The sequence below is a fragment of the Calliopsis andreniformis genome, chromosome 7 (genome assembly GCF_051401765.1).
Source record: "Calliopsis andreniformis isolate RMS-2024a chromosome 7, iyCalAndr_principal, whole genome shotgun sequence".
In the NCBI taxonomy this organism is placed as follows: Eukaryota; Metazoa; Arthropoda; class Insecta; order Hymenoptera; family Andrenidae; genus Calliopsis; species Calliopsis andreniformis.
Window position 1 is genome coordinate 6,266,026 of NC_135068.1, and position 20,987 is coordinate 6,287,012.

Genomic DNA, 20,987 nt, shown 5'->3' on the forward strand with positions numbered 1-20,987 from the left:
ATTCACAGAGATGTACAAGGATATCAACAGCAAAATAATCCACTTGTTCCATCAGCAGCATCAGCGTTAACGTATACATTCCTAAGGGCATCTATCAACCAAGCAAACGGAGATACAACTCCCTCAAGTATATCTGCTGAAAGATTCATGTCAAGATCTCCTGCCACTCTATCCACTAAACGAGTAGCAAGGAAGAGCTTAGCTCCTTACCAAACTCCTTCCCTATCGTGCCTTCTGTCTGTAAGGTCCTCAATGCGATTGATCGATTGTAAACACTATCGAACATTCAGAACACGTCTGACGCAACAGCTAGAGAACTGTTGACAAACATTTTGCCTAAAGTATCGTTTCCAGAATGAACGCGACTGATTAAACTGTTGTCTAGGTATTGTTGAACTAGTCGATAAGATAATATTGGGGGAATCATTAACCGTAATCACTGAGTCAACTAGTGAATCCCCGTGTATATTTGTTATACTTCTAGTATTTTATTACTGTTCAAGAATCCAGGATGAAGGTTTTTGACATAGAACATTTGGGAGTTCCCAGTTCTCTGGATTTGTGAAATATGTACCATGATCATTTGTTGCACGTGAAAAGTTGAAATATATAAATTTTCCAGACTACAAGAAAAGAAAAGAATCTGGAATTTTTTCAATTATCCTTGCTTTCTTAAAAAGAATGTCGTGTTCCTCAGGAGAAACTGATAGCATCACATTACATCAATTTTAGGAAATATGTATTGAAATCCTTCAAATTCTAATTTATTTTGAATGTAAATATATCATGGTGTGATACACTATGCTAGAATGAGGCAAGTAGGAAGGTTTATGACAAAATTATAATTATTTGCAGCAAGAAATATGTAAACTAACATTAATCTCTGCTAGTAGGAATTACTTCACGCTGGTAGAATCGCAGAGGAACTCGTATCTTAAACGCTTGAACGGTAATTGCGCTTTGTCATTTGTGCAACTGCAGTCTGGCTGCGAACACCTTCGACCTCTAACGAGAAGCTGATTTGAGCTTGTCAAGCATTCATTATTCATGTCTCCTAGGAAACATTCCTTTTGAATGATTATTCTTAACTTAAAATATACTGAATATTTTACAATTTCTCTTAACAAAACAAAACTACAAATTTTCAGAGATAAATTATTAATCCATTACAATCTGTGACTCAAAAGATTAATAAATATATCTTATTAATTAAATTTAATTCTAATAGCGCCTAATCATATTCCCATATTCACTGTACAAGGTTTATTAATCTTATTCTCTACTTCAACGAAGTTTCAAAAGTATAGATAACAACTTTTCTTCTTTTTGCTAAGTTGTAACTACGTTAACTACCTTGTAAGACTGGTATGTGTGTTCCTTAGCAACTCAAGTTCCTGAACTTTAATAAGGCTGATCACACAATGGAGTGGACGAAGCATTTATAGTGTGCTCATTTGCCCAATATTTATATTCGAAATCACAAATTTAGAAATTTAAATAACACTCAAAGTACAGTCCCAAAAATAATAATCTAAATTTCAATTTTCCTTTTTATAGTTCCTTATACATATGTTAAATGAACAATTTAGTTCACTCACATAAATATTTTCGTTTTCATATTTTAACAATACTTTAAATTAATTAAATAAATAGTCTCATATTCTAACAATACTTTAAAGACACACCTAAAACTGTATTTGCATACACACTGATTTCCTAAAATCAAAGTTATCATAGTCCAACTTCGTTATTACCTTCCACCCTTCCCACAAAATTTCCCAAAAATTTGTCAGAAAGTTTGAAATAAATCAGCGTCGACATTTCAAGCATTAGACGATCTTTCCCATAATTGAGGCCGACGGCCAGTGGCGAATGAAGAATACAGCGGTGACAATCGGGCGTTCCTCTATTTCCGTCCGTGGCCTTATATTATCTTTATGTAATTAAAGTAGGACGCGGCATCGATCTTGCCCGAATTCACAATGGGACACGAATGTCTCGCAAACCGGCTGATTACACGTTTCATGAACGTTCAGCCGAGGCGGAACCAAACCACGTAATTTCGCAAAGGACAGCGTGGATACGAGGAATGTCCATCCCCAGCTAGAAGGGGAGAATTAATAAGTCAGGAGGATCATGGATCCTGTTCGGCTATCAGAACTCGTCCCTTTCGCGATAACGTCACTCTGTACCTCTTTCGGTCTACCTTTGCCCGCCTTTTTCCCTCCTTTCACCCAACAGCGTCTGTTCTCCTGCTCTTTCGCGGCGGGTCCCCTATCCCCCTTCACGTGTTCCTCTCGCTACAGCCACAGAATTTTTAAATGAGAATTTTAACGATCGACCTACATCTCTGCACCCTATTTGCGGTGTATCGCCAGGAATGTCAAACATCGCGACAAATATATTACCATCGACGACAAACGCCGACCGTGGGGAGGATGGTACGACGCCGTCGCGAGCTGGCCGCGGACGTTTCGAAGTTGCTCGACTTGCCAGTCGCTGGGAAAGAAAGTAACGACGTTGTACAAGTGACGATCATCGATTTTGCTGGAACTTGGCACGGGAACGGAGCATTCGGATATGTTTGAAACATATTTCTTTTGTCTGCTGGCATAAGTGCTGGGAGGGTGGGACGCCCTCGGAATATCGAACAGGGTTTTGTGTCATTTAGTGAAAATGGACGAGAAATGTAACGATTGTGTTGAATTTTTGAACTCTTGCCTTTGATATTGTTATCTGCTACATCCCACCCCTCGACCCTCCCCCCACCCTCCCTCCCAATGTAAATGTCAGAGAATAAAAAGAAACCAAAAACCAGAGATTGTCATATAAGCAAAATTGTTTGTAAAGTCAATGTGGGAAGCCTCCCTCTAGTCACTCTAACGAAAGGAGGGTCCTCCACGTATCTTCATGACTAGCGCATTAGATGCTCAAAGCGGTTTACTAGAACCTAGGATGCCACCTATGTTCAAAATGAATAGAGTTCGAATCAATGAGACACGTATATTTTATATACACATCGTTCATTATTTATCACTTTTTGTTTAAATTATTAATTATTTATTTGTTATATCTATTATTTATTAAATTCGATAAAATGTGTAAAAACAGTGATTATGAAGCTTTATTCTTGGTATTTAATCATTGAAAATGCAATTCCATAGAAACAGAAAATAAAGTGACTGAAGGCAGTGCTATCTAGACCTACACATAAAAGTATGGAATCGCTTAACTTATTGACTATTGTGCTCAAATCTCACAATTGTCTTTATGTATACTTGATATAGTGGCTCCTTTATTCTTATGTGTGTTATTGTATATTAAATTTTCAGTAAATAATATATACACTTTCATTAAACTAAAATTGTAAAAGTATGCAATACGTCTGTAATAGAAGTTAGAATACGCTTTCACAGTCTTGCACGGGATTGTACTATGTATGTACTTATATTTCCCCGGACGTGTCTGGGACTGTCGAAGAAGAGTAAAGAGTGAGAGCTCTTATGTCTGAAACCACCCCATCCAAGTCGATTCTTTCTCCGACCCGACCTTAATTCTGTAATAGCTAGCAATCCTATGAGAAATCTCAGTCGCGTTTCCGTTTATCCAGTGATTAAATAACCCTTTGTACAGTCCACTGTACACTTTGATTCAGTGTAGGTACAAGATGTCATGTAACCGTATGTCATATACAGTCTTTCAGATCAAAGGATAATAGAAACCTATCTACTTTTGCACAATCTGAATCTCCACTTTTGAAGCACTCAAAGAATTACAGTTTTCAGTCGGCCCCAACAAATATGCACAGAATTATTCATTTCATTATATCAGTGATAGTAACTATCCAAGTAGCTATATCGTGTGTAGTATCAGCGGCCCTAATACGTCAATACTACTTACGTATTCCTTAAGCCTTACAAATTCAAATCCTTTCAGACCACAATCTGATTATACAGTGGGTGGACAAACTTTCAATAGATGGTTCTAGGACTTACCCTCATGTGCGGCTGTACTAGAAGTTCGTGAAGCTCCCGGAGATCCGCCCTATCGATGGTTCGTATTGTAGAATGCTCTATTTCTCGAAGAAGTTCTTCGACCTCTCGCGCCCGTTGTACAGCATCCGTTTGGGGTGCCCGACAAGGTGTTGGGACTCGAGTGGAAATCCTATCGTAAAGCTAAACATAAATAGTCAACCATTTAATTCTGCTTTTAGAATTGGAAGCATATGTTGGCTTAAATATTTACTCCTATGTTTTTTATAATGTACTGTGCTCCGCTGGCAAAAGAGTCCTGAGACCAATAGATCTACAACAGGTCTCTTGTCAGCAGGACGCTATGTGTCCATACGACTGAACATCTTTTCTCTTAGTTTGACATGAACCTTTTTCGTGAAATGCAGTTTCCAAAATGATTATATAAAGTATACATATCGGCAAGTTTGATTAAATCTTTAAATATGAAAATTCTGTAGAATAAAGATGCTAGGTCTGAATTACACCTGCAGCCCATAGGGGTATACATAGGAGTAATGAGGATTCACAAATATTCCCATTAACATGTACAGTACTGGCATACCCTTTTGCCTGGAATACTATGAAAACCTAAAACTAATTCTTTGAAGCCGAATGATAATCTAATCTTATGTCCTTTATTGCTGCTACCACTAGGTAGGGTACATACACAAAACAGGTTTAGAGATCACTGCTTCCATGCATTGAGATCACAATAGAATCATTGACAAAATAATTACAGTTCATTGTTTTACTCCGTTGGGTCAGTTCCATAGAATGTTTAAGTTCACATGGCTGAAGAAATGCCACGAAAAGTAGGGTACGCAGTACTTCCTCCAACCCAACTACAGAGGATTAACTGAAACACCTTAACTATCTATATGTACTTTGCTTACATAAGTCACTTAAGCAATTAAATTTTAAAGCACTAACGAAATAGTAAAAAGTCTCCAAACTGCTAAACGCATTTCCACTTTCCACCCTACTAATCGTATTCGGAAGGAGTTAATTGCATTCGCGGCAAACACATTAGTTCGCCCCGAAGCCTTTAGATGTCCTGTCACGTCACGGTTAGAGCATGTATGTCAAGTAGAGCGACTCCATTGTTTACATTGCCGACCTAAGAAAAGAATGTCACCGATGTGGGAATAATTGCTCCAGATCTGGCACAAAAGCATGTTACTTACCAAAAGACCTGCAATTTCAAGGAGATCACCGGCCAGTTCGGCCTCGCCGATGAACATTAATTGACAAAGTCGCATTTTTGACTACGGGGTGCCAGCCATATTCCTAACACGTGGTGAAAGCGACCCCACGTGACTCTTTATGCAACACAAAGGAGATGCACATACACGTTTACACGTTCGAAGACGCGACTGGGTAACTTGCGTGGCATTTTATTTACCACAATAGCACGTCAGCCATCTTGATCGGCGAGGAGCCGAGCGCTTGCGCCTTTTTCCTGGCTAAAATGAGGGCGCGTACCTCTTCCCTCGGGATATAAACATAATGAAAGACGGAAGGGGTGGAAGAGAATACGCGGGAAGGCGAGGTGACCTTGAGTAGTCAGCGAAACTGAATGTAGCGCCACATTTGACGAAAACTAATTTACCGACCGTCGGCACTGTGATGTCGGTAACAGATGACAATTTGTGTTAGCGATTACAACAATGATATTTCAGTTGCGAGAATGCGAACTTCGATAAGAATTTTAGGAAAATACCTCTGGTATTATACCGTCGGTATATTACCGACCGACGATAAATGTACCTGTGTTCCATTTTCCTACTGAAGAAAAACTTATTTAACCTCTCTTAATATCATTATAGAAAATTCTTCTTATATATGTAAACATTTAGGAGAAAAATACCGTTACTAAATACTAACACGCACATAATTTCATTTCTTAGCATTTTTGTTCTCAAAATGGCACTGAAAATGGTACTAAATTTCAAAACCCTAGAAAGCTCACAATTCAGTGATTAAAGTTTGAATGCTGGAAAACAGAAAATAGCTTTACCGACCGCGTGTTTGCCAAATCGTTTAACTCCAAAAAACAAAAGCATTTACTTTATTTTACATATGAAAAATGAGTGCTTTCAGACTGAAATTGAAAAAAAAATTCAACAAATGGAGTTAATCATTTTAGCTTTGGAATGGTTCAATTACAGGTCTTAATTGGTATATCCGAGATTTAGCAGTGTGAAACATTCTTCCTAAAATTTCATGGAACTGATATTCCAAATAAATTTTTTATAACATTTTAATCACTTTGGAACGTGCATTTCATAGACTGCCATTTGCACAGTAGTATTTGAATAAATTTCCTTATCGCAAATATGTAAAAATAATTATTGCATTTTTAGGAAGTTCGTACCTCTAAAATTGCTCGAAGGCGGTAATCATCAACCGCACTCAGAATTTCACTGCGGGTCAGTCTTCCACTTTCTTGAAGTACTTCAATATCGTCTAGAGAGTCTAAAATTCCTGATACAGCACCTAAAAAGTAATTATATTTAAATAATATGACTACAAACTTAACTACAATTAGGAATAGCTTTAGTTATGAAATAGAGGAAACATTGCAATTGAAAGCGATAATTATCAAAAGATAAAGAAATCAATACGCGTATAGGTCATCATTGAAACTAAAACTGAATTTTATTGTAACATACAATTAAGCTCTCTGTGCATTAGCTTTTTCTTGCTACTTGCAAATCTCTTTCGCAAAGAGTCCAGTAAAAATGTTTGTACCTGTGGTCGTGACTTCGTCGTCTCCTATGTCGAAAAAACTGTCGCCATTAACTTCCGAGTACCCGGCGTGCCATTTGGGTGACGAAACCGCCGCTTTCACAGCTTCCTTCAGCTTTCGTCTCGCGTTGAATTTCTTGAGTTCTTCTATTGTTTCGCCTAAATGTATCCGGGCCACGCCCTTGTCACGATCCTGCAAGCGCAACAGAGTCTATTAGCTAGACTGTAGCTTCAACATTGACCTCGTGAACTATGCAATCCGATCTGCGATGGATTACCTAGGCAACCTGTTACTACCCAGTGAAATTGGGCCTTTGCATAGGATCTAGGGTTTTATGTCTAGAATTTAGAGGATCTTGAAAATCACTTATCCTACCTCTAGCACTATCAGGACCAAGATATGTCCTGTTTTTAAAACAGTGACATTCATTGATGGAAATAAGAAAATGACTAAATTGATGTTTGTCAGGTCTGGGGATTTCGTGAAGGAATAGTAAAGCGATAAGGTTAAATTTGCATGGCTAAAGAAGTATCAAACAATTTTTTTCTAATGTGAAAGAAACGACCCTGTTTCTGCGGTGTCCTTAAGGGTTCAGCGAATGTGCAGTCACGTTCAAAAAACTGTAACTAGCACAGGGAAAAATACACACCGGTACAGTTATTTTCATTAACCGGAGGAACTTTGCCCCTGCTATAACGATCGATAGCCCAGTTGCACGTGTATTGCATCGATATATGGGGTGACTCCAGGCTTCGCTACCTTAGGTCACTGGCTAACCGCCGTATCACATACCGAGGTATATTTTCACATTATTACACCATGTGCCCAACACATACGCACGCACATTCGCCGGATATAATAACAGAAAATGAGGCCGTTTATCGAAAGCCTGATACGATATAAAAAGAAGCAGATACGCCTGTGGTATCCGCTAAATAGAAGTTGTTAGCGTGGTCGCTTCAAACTGATGTTAAACGTACTACCCGTACATTGAATTATCACCATTTTACAAGTCTCTTCTATTAGTTTCCCTTATTCTTAGGCTAGACTGGTTATCTCTACAACACTAGTCCACAATAAAAGTATGGGTTACCTATTCACACTACCTTAAACTCTGAGGCTATTTAAAAATTCTACACTGACATTTAGAATCCCCATTAAGGGTCAGATGTGAAGGCTACAGGATAAGGCAGATAGGGAAACATATTCTACCCTCGGTTTTGGGAAATCCTGTAAGGAACGTGACTTACCCTAAGCCATTTGTGATTGAGCACCTCCTGGATGGTAATTCTGTGGTTCACGTCTGTCGTAAGCATTCTTTGGATGAGATCCTTCGCTGGCTCGCTGATGTTATCCCACAATGGCGTTTCCATCTGGAAGTTTCGTGAATTTCTCGTTATCCACGTCGGAGACAAAAGGACGGAGGTTGGTCAAGAGCGGCGAAACGTCATTAACATTCCGTCTGACGCTATGCCGCGGAGTAGCCGAGAATCTCGTCGGTTTTTACCTGCACCCGTCCTCTGCAGATTGCTTCGAGCAGTCTGTTTCGCGAGCCAACGAACGGCAATGTACCAGTTAACAGGACATGCAGCAATACTCCTGCTGACCAGACGTCACCGGGCTTCCCATATTGTCTGCGCTGGATCACTTCCGGTGCCATGAAGTGCGGGCATCCGACGCGACCTAGACGACCAAGAACATGGTTAGATAACCGTAAGACAATTGTCATGTCGGGCCAAGTTGAAGCGAGGCGTCAGTGATTGCTTCGTGAGTTCGCAGTCGATCGTTACGTACGAGGGAACTTTCATGTTTGAAAGTTTGTCGACTTATAACTTCGGAACATTTTGCCGCGGCGATATCAACGATTCCCAAACAACAGCAGTGTTATGCCTCGAGGGGCTTTTATTTTTCACGGCTAATTGGAGGTTTTATCAATGACGGCCGAGATTCGTGAACGAAGTTAGGAAAAAGTTGTCTACGGGTACTGTTAGATCGACTGGACCGAGCTGAAAATATACAGGGTGTCAAACTAAATTTGGGACACATTGTCAGGGTCAATTTTAAACAATGAAATTATGACGAGTATGTTTAATCGACTTGGGGTTTCAGTTCAACACTATTCTGTAGAGCGTAAAGTACCTGCGTCAGTTGAGCAAATGCTCGCGTCAAATGTTACACGATGCAGATGTTACCTTCCCCAAACATTAATTACTCGAAAGTGATTATATAAATTGGAGCCATATCAACAAGCAGAAAATTTACATACCTATTAGTATAGAAGTCTATCCATTTTAATGTTTCAATATTAAAAATAAGATAAAAATTCACCTTATCATAATTCTACCAACTTGTAACATGAACTGAAGTATAGACTTCAGACTCTAAATAAATCTGATAAAGTAAGTTTTAATATTCTAAAATTAAAAATCTGAAGTCTACACTTCTGTATGTAGATGTTACACGTTGTTATAACTTTAAAAACAGACTTATTTAAAAATAAAGAAGCACAACTTTAGTTAATGTTTCTAATATTATTATATTGCTTTTTGCTGTTATATTTGCAATTAATTTCATTCCTTTTACATCAGTAACAGTGAGATACACAAGACCCACGAGGTGTAACATTTGCTGAGTGTACTCAGTCAGCTGACGACCATGACAGTTACCATTCGACAGGCGTTCTCAATCAGTATTTTAAACACTACGTAACGGTTTAACTGAAAAGGTAAGCGTCATTGAACACACGTATACATGAACTTTTTCTTTATGTTTAGAATTAATGCGGAAAAGTTGTCCCACTTTTTGTTTAACATCCTGTATATGTGATATCAACAATCGATGTGTGGCATGTAAATGCGAAACAGATGAAACATTCAGTGAAAAGTGAATGCATTAGCGCATCTAGTACACTGTACGAGCATATGATAGAGACGTTGCCAACGACTGCGTGCTAATCGAATATAAATATATAAACGTGTAAAGAGCAAATGAGAGTTGCGGAAACGATGCATGAAGCTGCACAAGAGGTTGCAGAACGCACGATGGAGACACATGGAAGGAGATGCGTTTGTCAAGGCCAAAAGCAAGAACGACACAGACGCGAGAGACATTAAATATACTGACATTAATGACCATCGTTTCGTTACACGTCAAACAGCATGTAATATAATGTTTCAGAGTGGAATACAATATTTATGTTGCTTCAAGTGGTCTACCAATAACAAAATGTTTTACTATTTGAGAAATCATTATGGTAGAAACTTTGCCAAAACAATTTTCCTGCCAAAACAATTGAAATTGTTAGGTCCCTTTTTAAAAAAATTAGTTGAAAATAAATTTATCAAACTTGAGATAATTATTCCAATTTTTACGAAGACTAATTACATTAATTGTAGATAAGTTTTGAAAATATATTTCAAAGATATTTAAACTATGTAAAAACTGGAGGTAAACTCTGCTTTATATATTTATTATTTTTCTACATATAACATTATATTTTTGGTAGATCAACTTTTGATAATCTATATTACAAAATACATTGAACATTGAACAACATATACAATAATAAACATTTAAAATAGAAATAGTGTTTGTTTATAAAATGTATTTACAACGGGAATTCAATCATCATACATTCAATTATTTATTTTATTTAACCACTCATGTATTACAATATCGAAATTATGATTATTTCGTAAATTAGTGAACGTTTCTGTGTAAAAGGGAATCGAAAATGTAGGAAGAAACGAATTTCATTGCTAATAAGGATAGAGACACACGAAATAGCATTTGAAATTAGCTATCTACACCTTTGAGAATTATTTAGAATGCACAAAAATAGGGCAAAATTACCATATATGCATAGAGCATAGACATTTAGAGATATCGCATCGAGCAATGTGTAAATTATCCATTATGATGTGCAGAAAATTTCGGTGCTTTGAAAACGAGGACACAGAATTTCATTTCTCAGAAATGAATGTAGAAGGAAATTGTGATCATATATTTACCATAGAACACATTCAAGCATTATGCAAAGTGTAACACATACATGCATGGTATTAATATCGCAAAATAGCGTTTCTTGTTCAATTTCGTGATTACTTATATATTATAATTAAATTACATATGTGTATGATTACTTCTTCAATTTCTTCTCTAGTCTTTACTTGACTACTTTACTTCGTTTTTCAAAAAAGTATCAAAGATATTTCTACGAATGATAAAATTTACACGTGTAATACTTGTATTATACTAATATAATAAATAAAAAATATCAAGAAGATATTAATATTAATTATGATCATTTTGCACCACTCAAATGCAAAAATCCTAAAACTTATTGTAAATTAAATTATCAACTATAATTTATTTCCAATTTATTCATTATTACAGTATAGAAGTTTTGTAGCAATTTTTTATTAAGAAATCGCATGATTTATTACTGAACCACAAACTTTTATTTATTGGCATATTAAAATATTTTTATAAGCTGAGGTCATTGGTCAGCCACCTATACATACGTGGTATTAATCTTTATGAATAATTTTTAAATAAAGCCAATTCGACTTTTCTCCTGCCAATATTAATTTATAATAAATTTGAAGTATGAAAACATGTGTGTTACTAGAATTGTTAAATACGTCCACTTATTATCACAATGAAATTTTTGCTATTAATTAAAATTATGAATAATCGATTCAGCTCTTATGCACAATTTATGAAACGCTCTATAATTAAAGTAATATTTCTGAATATCTAATTTTAAGTTTATAATTATAGACATTCCCCTTTTATACTTCCACTAATAGCACAATTTGGAGACATAATAGCACACTAATAAGTATTGACCACTCTGTATAAAACATAATTAACTGGCAGTCCTTGCTGTGCCACAATTTTTCATCTGCTACTTATCGTTCTGAATACCCTTTCAAGGAATTAAACGCAGCCGCAAGGAGATCCAACAAGATGACACTGTTCGCCACGAGCCTCCATCTTTCTTTTCCTGCCTGCCACTGCCTATTAGCAGTTAAAATTCTCGCGATAAACTTCTGATTAATAGTACCAAGTGCTATTAAAGTTTCATCGCGGTAATGCGTGGGCGTACATTTACTTACACCATAAAATCTGCTCTAACTCTAAGAGAATGAACTTTCCACCCTGCAAATTGGATATACTTCACTCAGCTCAGTGGGTACCGTGTCCTACGTCTTCCACAGTCTCTTTCGTCAAGCTTGTAATTATATGCATACGTCTGTTGATGCTAACGTCGCGTTGGCACAAACTATTGTCGAGACTTTGTTAATGGCATTGATAATGTAGTGTACGATAGTTCGCCACAGACAGTAATAAATTATAGACAAACACAAAGAGACATAGAAAGGCAGACACACAGAGACAGGCTAGTCTATCGCTACGAACAATGACGACACAAACAAGCCCAACACTCGGGCAACTTCTGAACGCAAACAAACAAAAGGGGGAACTTTGAAGGGTTTGTTACGCACAAAGGGTACGGACCACTGTCATCGAAATTTTCGGAAAAATAGTGCTGACTGTAACTTTTTAGGTTAACCCTTTAGCTATGACTTCAAGCGGAAAGCGCTCGCAGCGCGCTTTTGTGGTCTGTGTTGGTTCCTGTAAACGACAGTAGAAAACTAAAAACGGTTCATTAAGCTAACTGCTGGCCGAAACTGCATTTTAGAGGGTGATGTTTGTACGAGATGTTCGATAACTGGTGGAAGATTTCAAAATATGTCGAGGGAGAAAATTTCAAGATTTCAGAATTTTAGTATTTTACTATTTCAGGATAACAGGACTTTAGAAGACCTTTAAATTTCGCTATCTGAAAAGCTGAAAATTTTAAGATCTCAAGATTTCAGGACTCCAAAATCTAAAGATCTCAAGATCTCAAGATTTCAGGGTTTCAAGGTCTCAAGATTCCGAGGTTTCAGGGTTTCAAGGTCTCAAGATTTCGAGGTTTCAGAATCTCGAGATTTCAGGATTTCAAGGTCTCAAGATTCCGAGATTTCAGGATTTCAAGGTCTCAAGATCTCGAGGCTTCAGAATCTCAAGATCTCAAGATTTCAGGATTTCAGGGTTCCAGAATTTTAGGATTTCAGGACTTTTAAAAAACCCTTTAATTTCAAGATCTAAAAATCTGAAACACTTTAGATTTCAGGATTTAAAGATCTCAGGAGCTCAAGATTCCAAATTACCAAGATGTCAAGATTTATGTACTTGTGTATGTACTCGAAATAATATTCGAGCAGTATTATTTAAAAAATACCCTGTATCAGTTGAAAAAATGAAAATCCATTTCAAATACGTAGGATATGCGTACCTAATACTGGACAGCATCCAATACTAGACATTAGTTATACCTTTAAACAATTAAACTTTTGCAGTTTGGCCATTTTGCTACGTTTTATTTTTTAAATATGTAACTAATGTCTAGTGTTAGGTACATTTACTCTAGTTTCTCCAGCAGTAATGATTATACGACGAAATTTATATTTTCAATATTACATATACATACACTATTTCACTAACTGCAGTCTTCTGCTTGGCAGGTTGCCCAGGTAATGACGCTTTCGACCCAAATTTTCAAAACTCACTGAACAAAGTTACAATCGCAATTTTTCTCCCCTAAATTTTACCTTACTTTATCACGTACAATCAGCCCTTAAACGTTCTCCCACCTGTTGTCGATCACCCCCTATAGAACACCTTCCGCCTTTCGCAAATGAGGGTACGCAAGCGCTGTTTGTAGCTAAAGGGTCAAAACACACAATAAATTCGACCTTATCACCCATAATATTCATGTTCATTAACTTCTTCTTTCGCCAAGGCTTACCACTCACATTCGTCAAAAGAAGTTCATAAAATGCTCACGATATGTACATTGGCGGTACTGTTCACTCATCAGATCAGAAAGATCGTAATGAACCCTTCAATCATAGGCACCCTACAATGATGAAGCAAAAATCTGACTCATTCGCACGCAACAGAACGAAATACGTCGACGAAGGGGTAGGAAACAAAAAAAAAAAAAAAGAAAACACAGGGGGAAAAGAACGGACCTCTCCGTCTCATTCTCGAGATATCAGCTCGACGACACAACGTGTACCTGTCACTACGCGAGCCTGCACAACGACTTTACAGGAACAAACTACCGCACGTAGGTCGAGTAGAGTGTCTACAGACACTACGTGTTCATCTAAAGCTGACATAATCGAACGACACGGGGGTAGAACGACAAGTGCGTATCATGAGCATCGAAAACGCGTCGGATCGATTCCTCAGAGGCAAGCGAAAGGGTGCCACGCGCGAGTCCTGACAGAGGTCAGGCCTCCTTTGTGACCCCTATCGGGCCAACGTGTCAGAGCGTGGTAGGCTAATCAAACGATAACGTTTCGAAGGAATAGACCAGGAGCTTCCTCTCGTGTCTACCCCCGGTTCTCTTTTGTTATGCGGGTGGGCAGGCATACGAGTACCGATATTGTCTTCCGTGTCGCTCACTAGCGAATCCTCGGCGTCGGTCAGGTCCTCGAAAGGGAAATTGCAGCTGGCGGACGTCAGTCCTATCGAAAGAACATAGAGAAATGGGAGAAGGATCGTTATCAGAGTGTGCAGCGTCTGCCATCGCCAACGGCAAGAACCTTATCCTCGTCGCCGTTATTCGTAGAGTAAGACAGACCTGTGTGTTTGTGTCATTATATCAGAGAATCAAGTTAGCACGGGTCAGAGAACCGGATTACTCGGGGGAGGCATGGTGACCGATTTCCTGCGACTCTTTGCCAGGAGAGCCCCTTGACTGAACAATCGAACGTTTGCCCCGTTGACATAGTTATTGAAACTCGGACGTATTGTCGTCGGAGATAAGGACGCTGTCATTATTATTGTCATTTGGTTTAGCATGTTTCGAGGCGTTATCCTCTTTACCCTGTCACTGAGTAATCGTTGAATGAGGGCTTCTCTAGGGACTTTCGGTCTACTTTGTTTCTGGGTGCTGGTACTCTCTAACTCCCTACTTCCTTCGATGACCGTAGCTAGCTATTGTAACACTGAAATATGCAACTACTCCATGTATGAGGATAAAAATGATACATCAATGGGGAATCTAGTACATTAATGCCACTAGGATAGGTGTCTATAGTTAATTAGAAAAATTGAACACTGAATGTAAAGTTTCCGTGATAGATGGAACCAGGTGGTAGCAATTTCTTGTGACAACAGTGAGTTTAATTGGAGGCTTCGCTTTTAGGAGGATCGATTTTGATGTCAGATTGTTTGCTACGAGCTAATATTTTTATGCTGGATCATTGGTCAAGGAATAATGGTGTTTGCGAATGGTGAATTTTCTTTGCTTTGCATAGAAGAATGTTAGGGATCTATAAAAAGACCTTCGGGACCGAGATTACGAAGGGTGACATTGTAATTGCGTGTCAATGCTCTGGAAGATAAATTTAGAGCACAAAATAACGAAGACACTTCTAGCAGCATTTTAATTTAGGAACGTTAAGTGATATTACAATTTTAAATCCCTTTTTTACACAGAAAAGTCAAGTTACGTATCAGACTGTATAAACAGTCTTTCACAATCAAATGAGGTTATGTGTTAACCTTTATACGTTATGTCACAGTAAATCTACTTTGATTCTCAGAGTATACCAAAAATAGACTACCACTAAAAGTATCTCAGCTCCCATCCAGAAAATAAAATTTCTCATAAATTTCCATTTCTGTAATTTACCGAGGTTAAAACTGGGTTAATTAAAGCTAAACTCCTCCTCATTAAGTTACCACAAAAACTAAAAAATCGTGGATATTATAAACCTCCCTCACACGAACGCTCACCATTCCGAAGCGCAGAGAAAATATTTGCCCTTAAAAAGCAACAAACATGAAACTACCGCCACCGTCACAGATTTCCTCGTAAGCAAAACCTCCCTACAGAAAAACCTTAACTTCGTTCCATCTGTTCCATCCATTTCTTTAATGGGTCACCACGAAACAACCTGTACAACGATTAATATCAAAAACACGTCGAGAGAACGAAGAGGGCGTGAAATGGTACCGGAAGGAATTTCAAGTGAAGCTTGGTCTCGTTCTCGAAGAGAGTTTCATTCAACTTGGAATTCGCGTCCGAGGGTTCTGATAAGACGCCCAGGTAATACCGTGGAGGATCTCTGGCTTGCATGTCGAACGGCTCGTTAGCGTTTCATAATTGAAATCTGAACGCGGGAAAAGCAAGCAAGCAAGCAGTGGCAGCTTCTAGGGTACAGTAACGTGAGAGGAACACACGGATCGGGTTGAAGATGTAGCATAATAAATATAATGTGTACGTGACAGGTGTGTATGCGAATATACGAGTGGGCACGTGTGTGTGTGTGTAGGTTTAATCTGTGTATGACATATATGGCATGATGATACAAGGCTCCTGCGGAAGTGATGATTAAAGGTTAGGTAAGGCTTACCCTCGCTGTCGGCCTTCAAGTAGAGCTGCCCCTTTGGGCTCAGACACTGCCGATACTCGGTCGTGTAACACTCTGTATTCATTCAAACCAAATTTCGAGTTATGAAAATTTGCATGTTACCGGTGGACGCTCTCTCCTCGCGTTCTCATTAAACGTTAGAATTTTCGGACGCTTCGAGCGAATTTTTTTTACTAAAACAACGAATTTCATTTCCCACCCATCTCTCCTTCTGGTCCTCAAATTATTTTTATAACACGCGCACCGCGAAACTTCTGGGAAAACGAAATTAACAAAGTTTGGTCTTGTTTTCCTCTTCATCGAGCTCCCGTTCTTCTCTTTGTTTTGGTAAACCGAATCGATATCAGGTTATAACAATCTGTTTAATTAAACAACTGATTTTCTCTGGTTTAAAAGAGTTTGAAAATTGAAGTATTTATTCCTCCCTTAGCACACTGGGATTATATTTAAAGGTCAGAAGATGTGCTATATGGGAAGTTCCCATAATGCCAAATGCCAAATGCCAATTTTGTCCATTATAAAGTAAGAGGGAAAAATTGTTTAACCAAGTAATAGTAACTCTGATATGACAAATATTTTGATTGGGCACCATTTCAGGAGTAAATATAAAGATTTCTAATTTTCCTCTACTTTTCTGAAACTTGAAGCTCCCCAAAGTGGTGAAATGAGTACCTTTGCGGTTTTTAAAATCTGCTGCGGAGTTTAGAGAGATTCGCAAGTTCAAGACTCTGCACTTCTGAAAGGTATGAAGTTCAGCGCTCTACTTTTCGGAGATATCTTTCTCTTTGATATTTACGCTGTTCTTCTCGCTAGATATACGGAATTAATTTCGAACTTCGCAAAGGCTGAATGGCGCCCGCAGGTTGCAGCTGAATTAACGTCTTACTGTTTCGAAGAAACGTTCGCTCGGACCATGAGGAAAACTTTCACGAAAGGGTTTCTTTAGTTCCTTTGTCAGTGTTCACTTCGAATTTTCCTCGATAATTGATAATGAATGTTCTGAGAATTCTTGTGGACTTGTTTCGGAGGTTTCGTGATTTGAGAATTTATCGACTTTGTGTGATCTACATGTACACCCACGCTTATTGTCAGAAGTATTGAGACACTGTTTTTAAAGAATTTTCATTTTAATTTAATAGGCATTATCAACATTAAACTACTTTGCTTCACTGCAAATTTAAATTTAATGGAATCTAGCTATATAGATGTAGATAATTTAATTATTCAAATATTTGAAATTGATAAATATTGTATCTTCACACAGATCTCAAAAATTCTAAGAAATTCTAGACAAGCAAAGGAACACTATAGTGTCTGAAACGATGCAAAAAATGAGAGCCAATATGTTCATAATTATAAAAACAGTGATAAAAGAACGAGAAAGATATACATTATGTATACATGATAAAAAGTATACTATAAACAAGAATTATACTTAATTTATGACTTATTGAACATATATTCCAATGCTGTGCAAATAAAATATTTAGTGAAATTCATTAATGTTTTAATAAGATTTTGCAGATATTCGTTTTTCTTAAACAAGTGTTGCAACACTTTTAAGTGAGGGTGTACATTCAATTATTTTGCTTAGATAAAATGAGTTTATTTGAATTAATATTATACAGGGCACTTCAAAAAATGTTGACACATATCAAAGTAGCTTGTTTACTTTGTATTTACTTTGTAACTTATTATTAGTAATGAGTTTGTAGAAAAAAAAATAAGATACAATAATAGATCGTATAACATAACCGAATGAAAATTTAGTTCCATCGGTATTTTAGTTAATTACAGGGAAAAAGAAAATTATAAAAAGTACGAATTCTCCGTGTAAGTGTTAATCATTTTCTTAAGAACTCTGTGTAGTGTCACTAATAAATTATATTATCTAAGTCATTTGGAATAACTGTAAATGAATATTGTTTTCAAAAATATTCAAAAGAAAATTAATTGTGGAAATTATTATAATACAGAAAAAAGTATTCAAATTATAAACTCATTACGGAAGTCTTTTTCAACCAAAATTAATATTGAATATTTCGAAGTAATGAGCAGAATAAAACGATATGTATCATATTACATGATAGCCCTTCACGAGTTAAATTATCAATATTAATTTTACATTAAATAAATGATACAACATTAAACCACTACGGAATTGATATTAACAGAATATTCAATAACCCACCGTATTTTGATACATTTGGGTATCATAAATTCTCGTGTTTCTATAAAATCAAGGATGCACTGATTCATAACAAACTAAACATTTAAACACTTATATAGTCAAACCAAATTATTACTTGAATAACAGACTTTGTTGTTCAGTTTTTTTTATCAATCGACTTCATAAAAAAGAATTTATCAACAAACTGATCACGAAATTCCATTCAAACAATGTTATGTAAATATTTACCAAATCATGCATCCCACGCCAGTGAAACAATTAAGGAATCAGCAAAAAACTTGTATCGCGTGTTATTCCGCGTATGTATAACAGAATCAAACGCCCGCTAACTTAATAAATAAACAAACCCTCATTTGATTAAAATCTAATCCCTCCTTTAATGTACGAATCAGATCGCCACAAGATCCGGCGCATTCAATTGGATTGGCGTGTAACATTCCTTCGCAAACAACTGGATCAATACCGTCCACATCTTGCAGGAAGAGTATATCGTGCTATCTGTTTCCGTGTTTTCGTCGGTTTTCAAACCGTATCACCGAGCCGCGTCGAAACAGTCTCCCAGCGACTATCGAAACCGAATGATTTATCGAGTTTATGCGACCCACACACTGCATGAATGGAGATCCGACCATTTACCCACGAGCGCCGAGCGAGATAGATCAATTGATACAACAAAGTGCATTTTATCAACGGCTCTTAACGGCGATACGATCGAGTGTCGCGTGAAACTTCGTCAACGCGGTTATCAGGGAAGAAAGGGCAACCGAAGAATTGCGAAAAAAATGTGGCTCTGTGAGCTCGTAGCCTCGCTGGAATTTGTTGATACGTATTTGTTGTGGAAAATCTGTCCGAGGGAAAAGAGTGGACTCGGTACAGTTGAACTCTAACTTGATATAAGTATTTTTGAACACTTAAACGTTCGATTGCTGAAATAGAAATGATTTGTTCGAGAAGTTTGAAAGCGAACAGAGTTTGAAAGCTGATTTTAAGGTTAGGTTCGGTTCGGAGTGAAACGTAATTGGCGATTTTTTGCTCTAGAATACATTGAGAAAGGGAAATGATATTTTTAGTTTGATAAATAAGTGAATTCTGAAATAGTTATGAAACTTCAAATTAGAGGATTGTTAATAGCATTTAAAGATAATACTCTTTAACATAAATTCAATTTATTGAATTAAAAATGAATATGCAGTTAAAGAAATTTAGTGTCTTTATTCATTCAGGACGATAAAAATTGTCAACTTTTTTCTGGAATTATTTGCAGAGAAAAATATTGGTACAAATTAATTAAATACATTACTAAGTTAGTAGAACATGAAATTATTACGTCTACTACATTGAATTATATAACAATAATATAACAGTTCATATAAATAAAAATTGGAATGCAACTTTTCAAAAATCTCTTATTCAATACATATTATAAATTAACTAAATTAAATTTAAAGTTTTCTGAATTCTATATTTACTTTTCAATAATCTTAAAACACACTATAAATTACGTTTCACTCTACATAAGATTTTGTAACTACTGAGTAAATAGTATCAAAATAATGTAAAAGACATGCAACAAATTAAAACACACAATTAAACAAAAACAGTAATATCACTAATAAAACAAACTAATTAACAATAAAAATATTGTCGCGTTTTTGTGCTAATCTATCAGATTCGCAAAATTTGTATAAAAGTATTCTAAAGTCCCAGAACACGATACGTACACCACGATAAAAAAGTGGGACTAAATAAAAATACGAAGAAAGGAGAGCAACAGATTTGCCCCTTAGATAAATGTAAACAAACTGAGAGTCTAGAAAAGAAGGAACTAAAGAGTCTCCTAAACGAAACGATAACACGATTTGAATTTCCCGCGCCTGGTGATCAGTCTGAGCAGTTAGGGTTCCACTGTACCCTGAAAGTGACGACAGACTGAAGAACGGCCAAAGACGCGACCCTGGGTCGGTATTGAACTCTACTTACCGTGGAGATCATGCGATATCGAAGCAATAAAAAAAAAGTACGATAAAGAACGGACGGCCAACGAAGATAATCTATTAGGAAAAGTAACGAATAGTAACTTTCCATAGGTAAAAGAACCGATAAAAGCCGTTGCATACTGCACATTGAACACCGAGAAATTTCGAATACGACTGCCAATCATCGACCAAGCCAGCCAATAGTGAAGAATAGGGCATTCAGCAAAGAGACGATACAAAAAAACCGAGTGTCTTTGAAGCTACTCTTGACAAATGTTGGTTCAAAAACACGTCGCTTCGGTAGTGAGAAAGAAAAGAATAGATATATATATATATATGTATGTATGTGTACAGGGTGACTCAAAATTGAGGGTCAATCGGCGGAGCAGATAGAAGAAAATGAAGAAATTTTGTTTTTAATAATAAACCTTGTTTTATTTTGTTCCTCAGATACATTTTTTAATCTTAAGCAGCAAAAGTACCTATGTATTGGTTAGTTGAGAACTACTGTAGAACTTCGGTTCTTTTCTTACAATTAAAATTTATTGTTAAGCTGGT

At 36.9% G+C, this 20,987-nt stretch overlaps 1 protein-coding gene across 11 annotated transcripts in view; it reads right to left on the reverse strand.

The window, feature by feature from the left end:
• Cask (peripheral plasma membrane protein CASK) overlaps window positions 1-20,987 on the reverse strand; it is a 224,007-nt gene that overhangs the window by 179,344 nt on the left and 23,676 nt on the right. For 7 of the 11 annotated variants that reach the window (XM_076382309.1, XM_076382304.1, XM_076382307.1 and 4 more), the window contains exons 6-11: window positions 14,262-14,348; window positions 8,270-8,445; window positions 8,013-8,135; window positions 6,765-6,954; window positions 6,388-6,509; window positions 3,996-4,175 (exon numbers count right to left, since the gene is read on the reverse strand). In XM_076382309.1, coding sequence (XP_076238424.1) covers window positions 3,996-4,175; window positions 6,388-6,509; window positions 6,765-6,954; window positions 8,013-8,135; window positions 8,270-8,445; window positions 14,262-14,348 — 878 coding nt within the window. Of the gene's footprint in view, window positions 1-3,995; window positions 4,176-6,387; window positions 6,510-6,764; window positions 6,955-8,012; window positions 8,136-8,269; window positions 8,446-14,261; window positions 14,349-16,244; window positions 16,317-20,987 lie in introns of all 11 variants that reach the window. The other 4 variants (XM_076382305.1, XM_076382301.1, XM_076382300.1 and 1 more) reach the window with 2 other exon arrangements.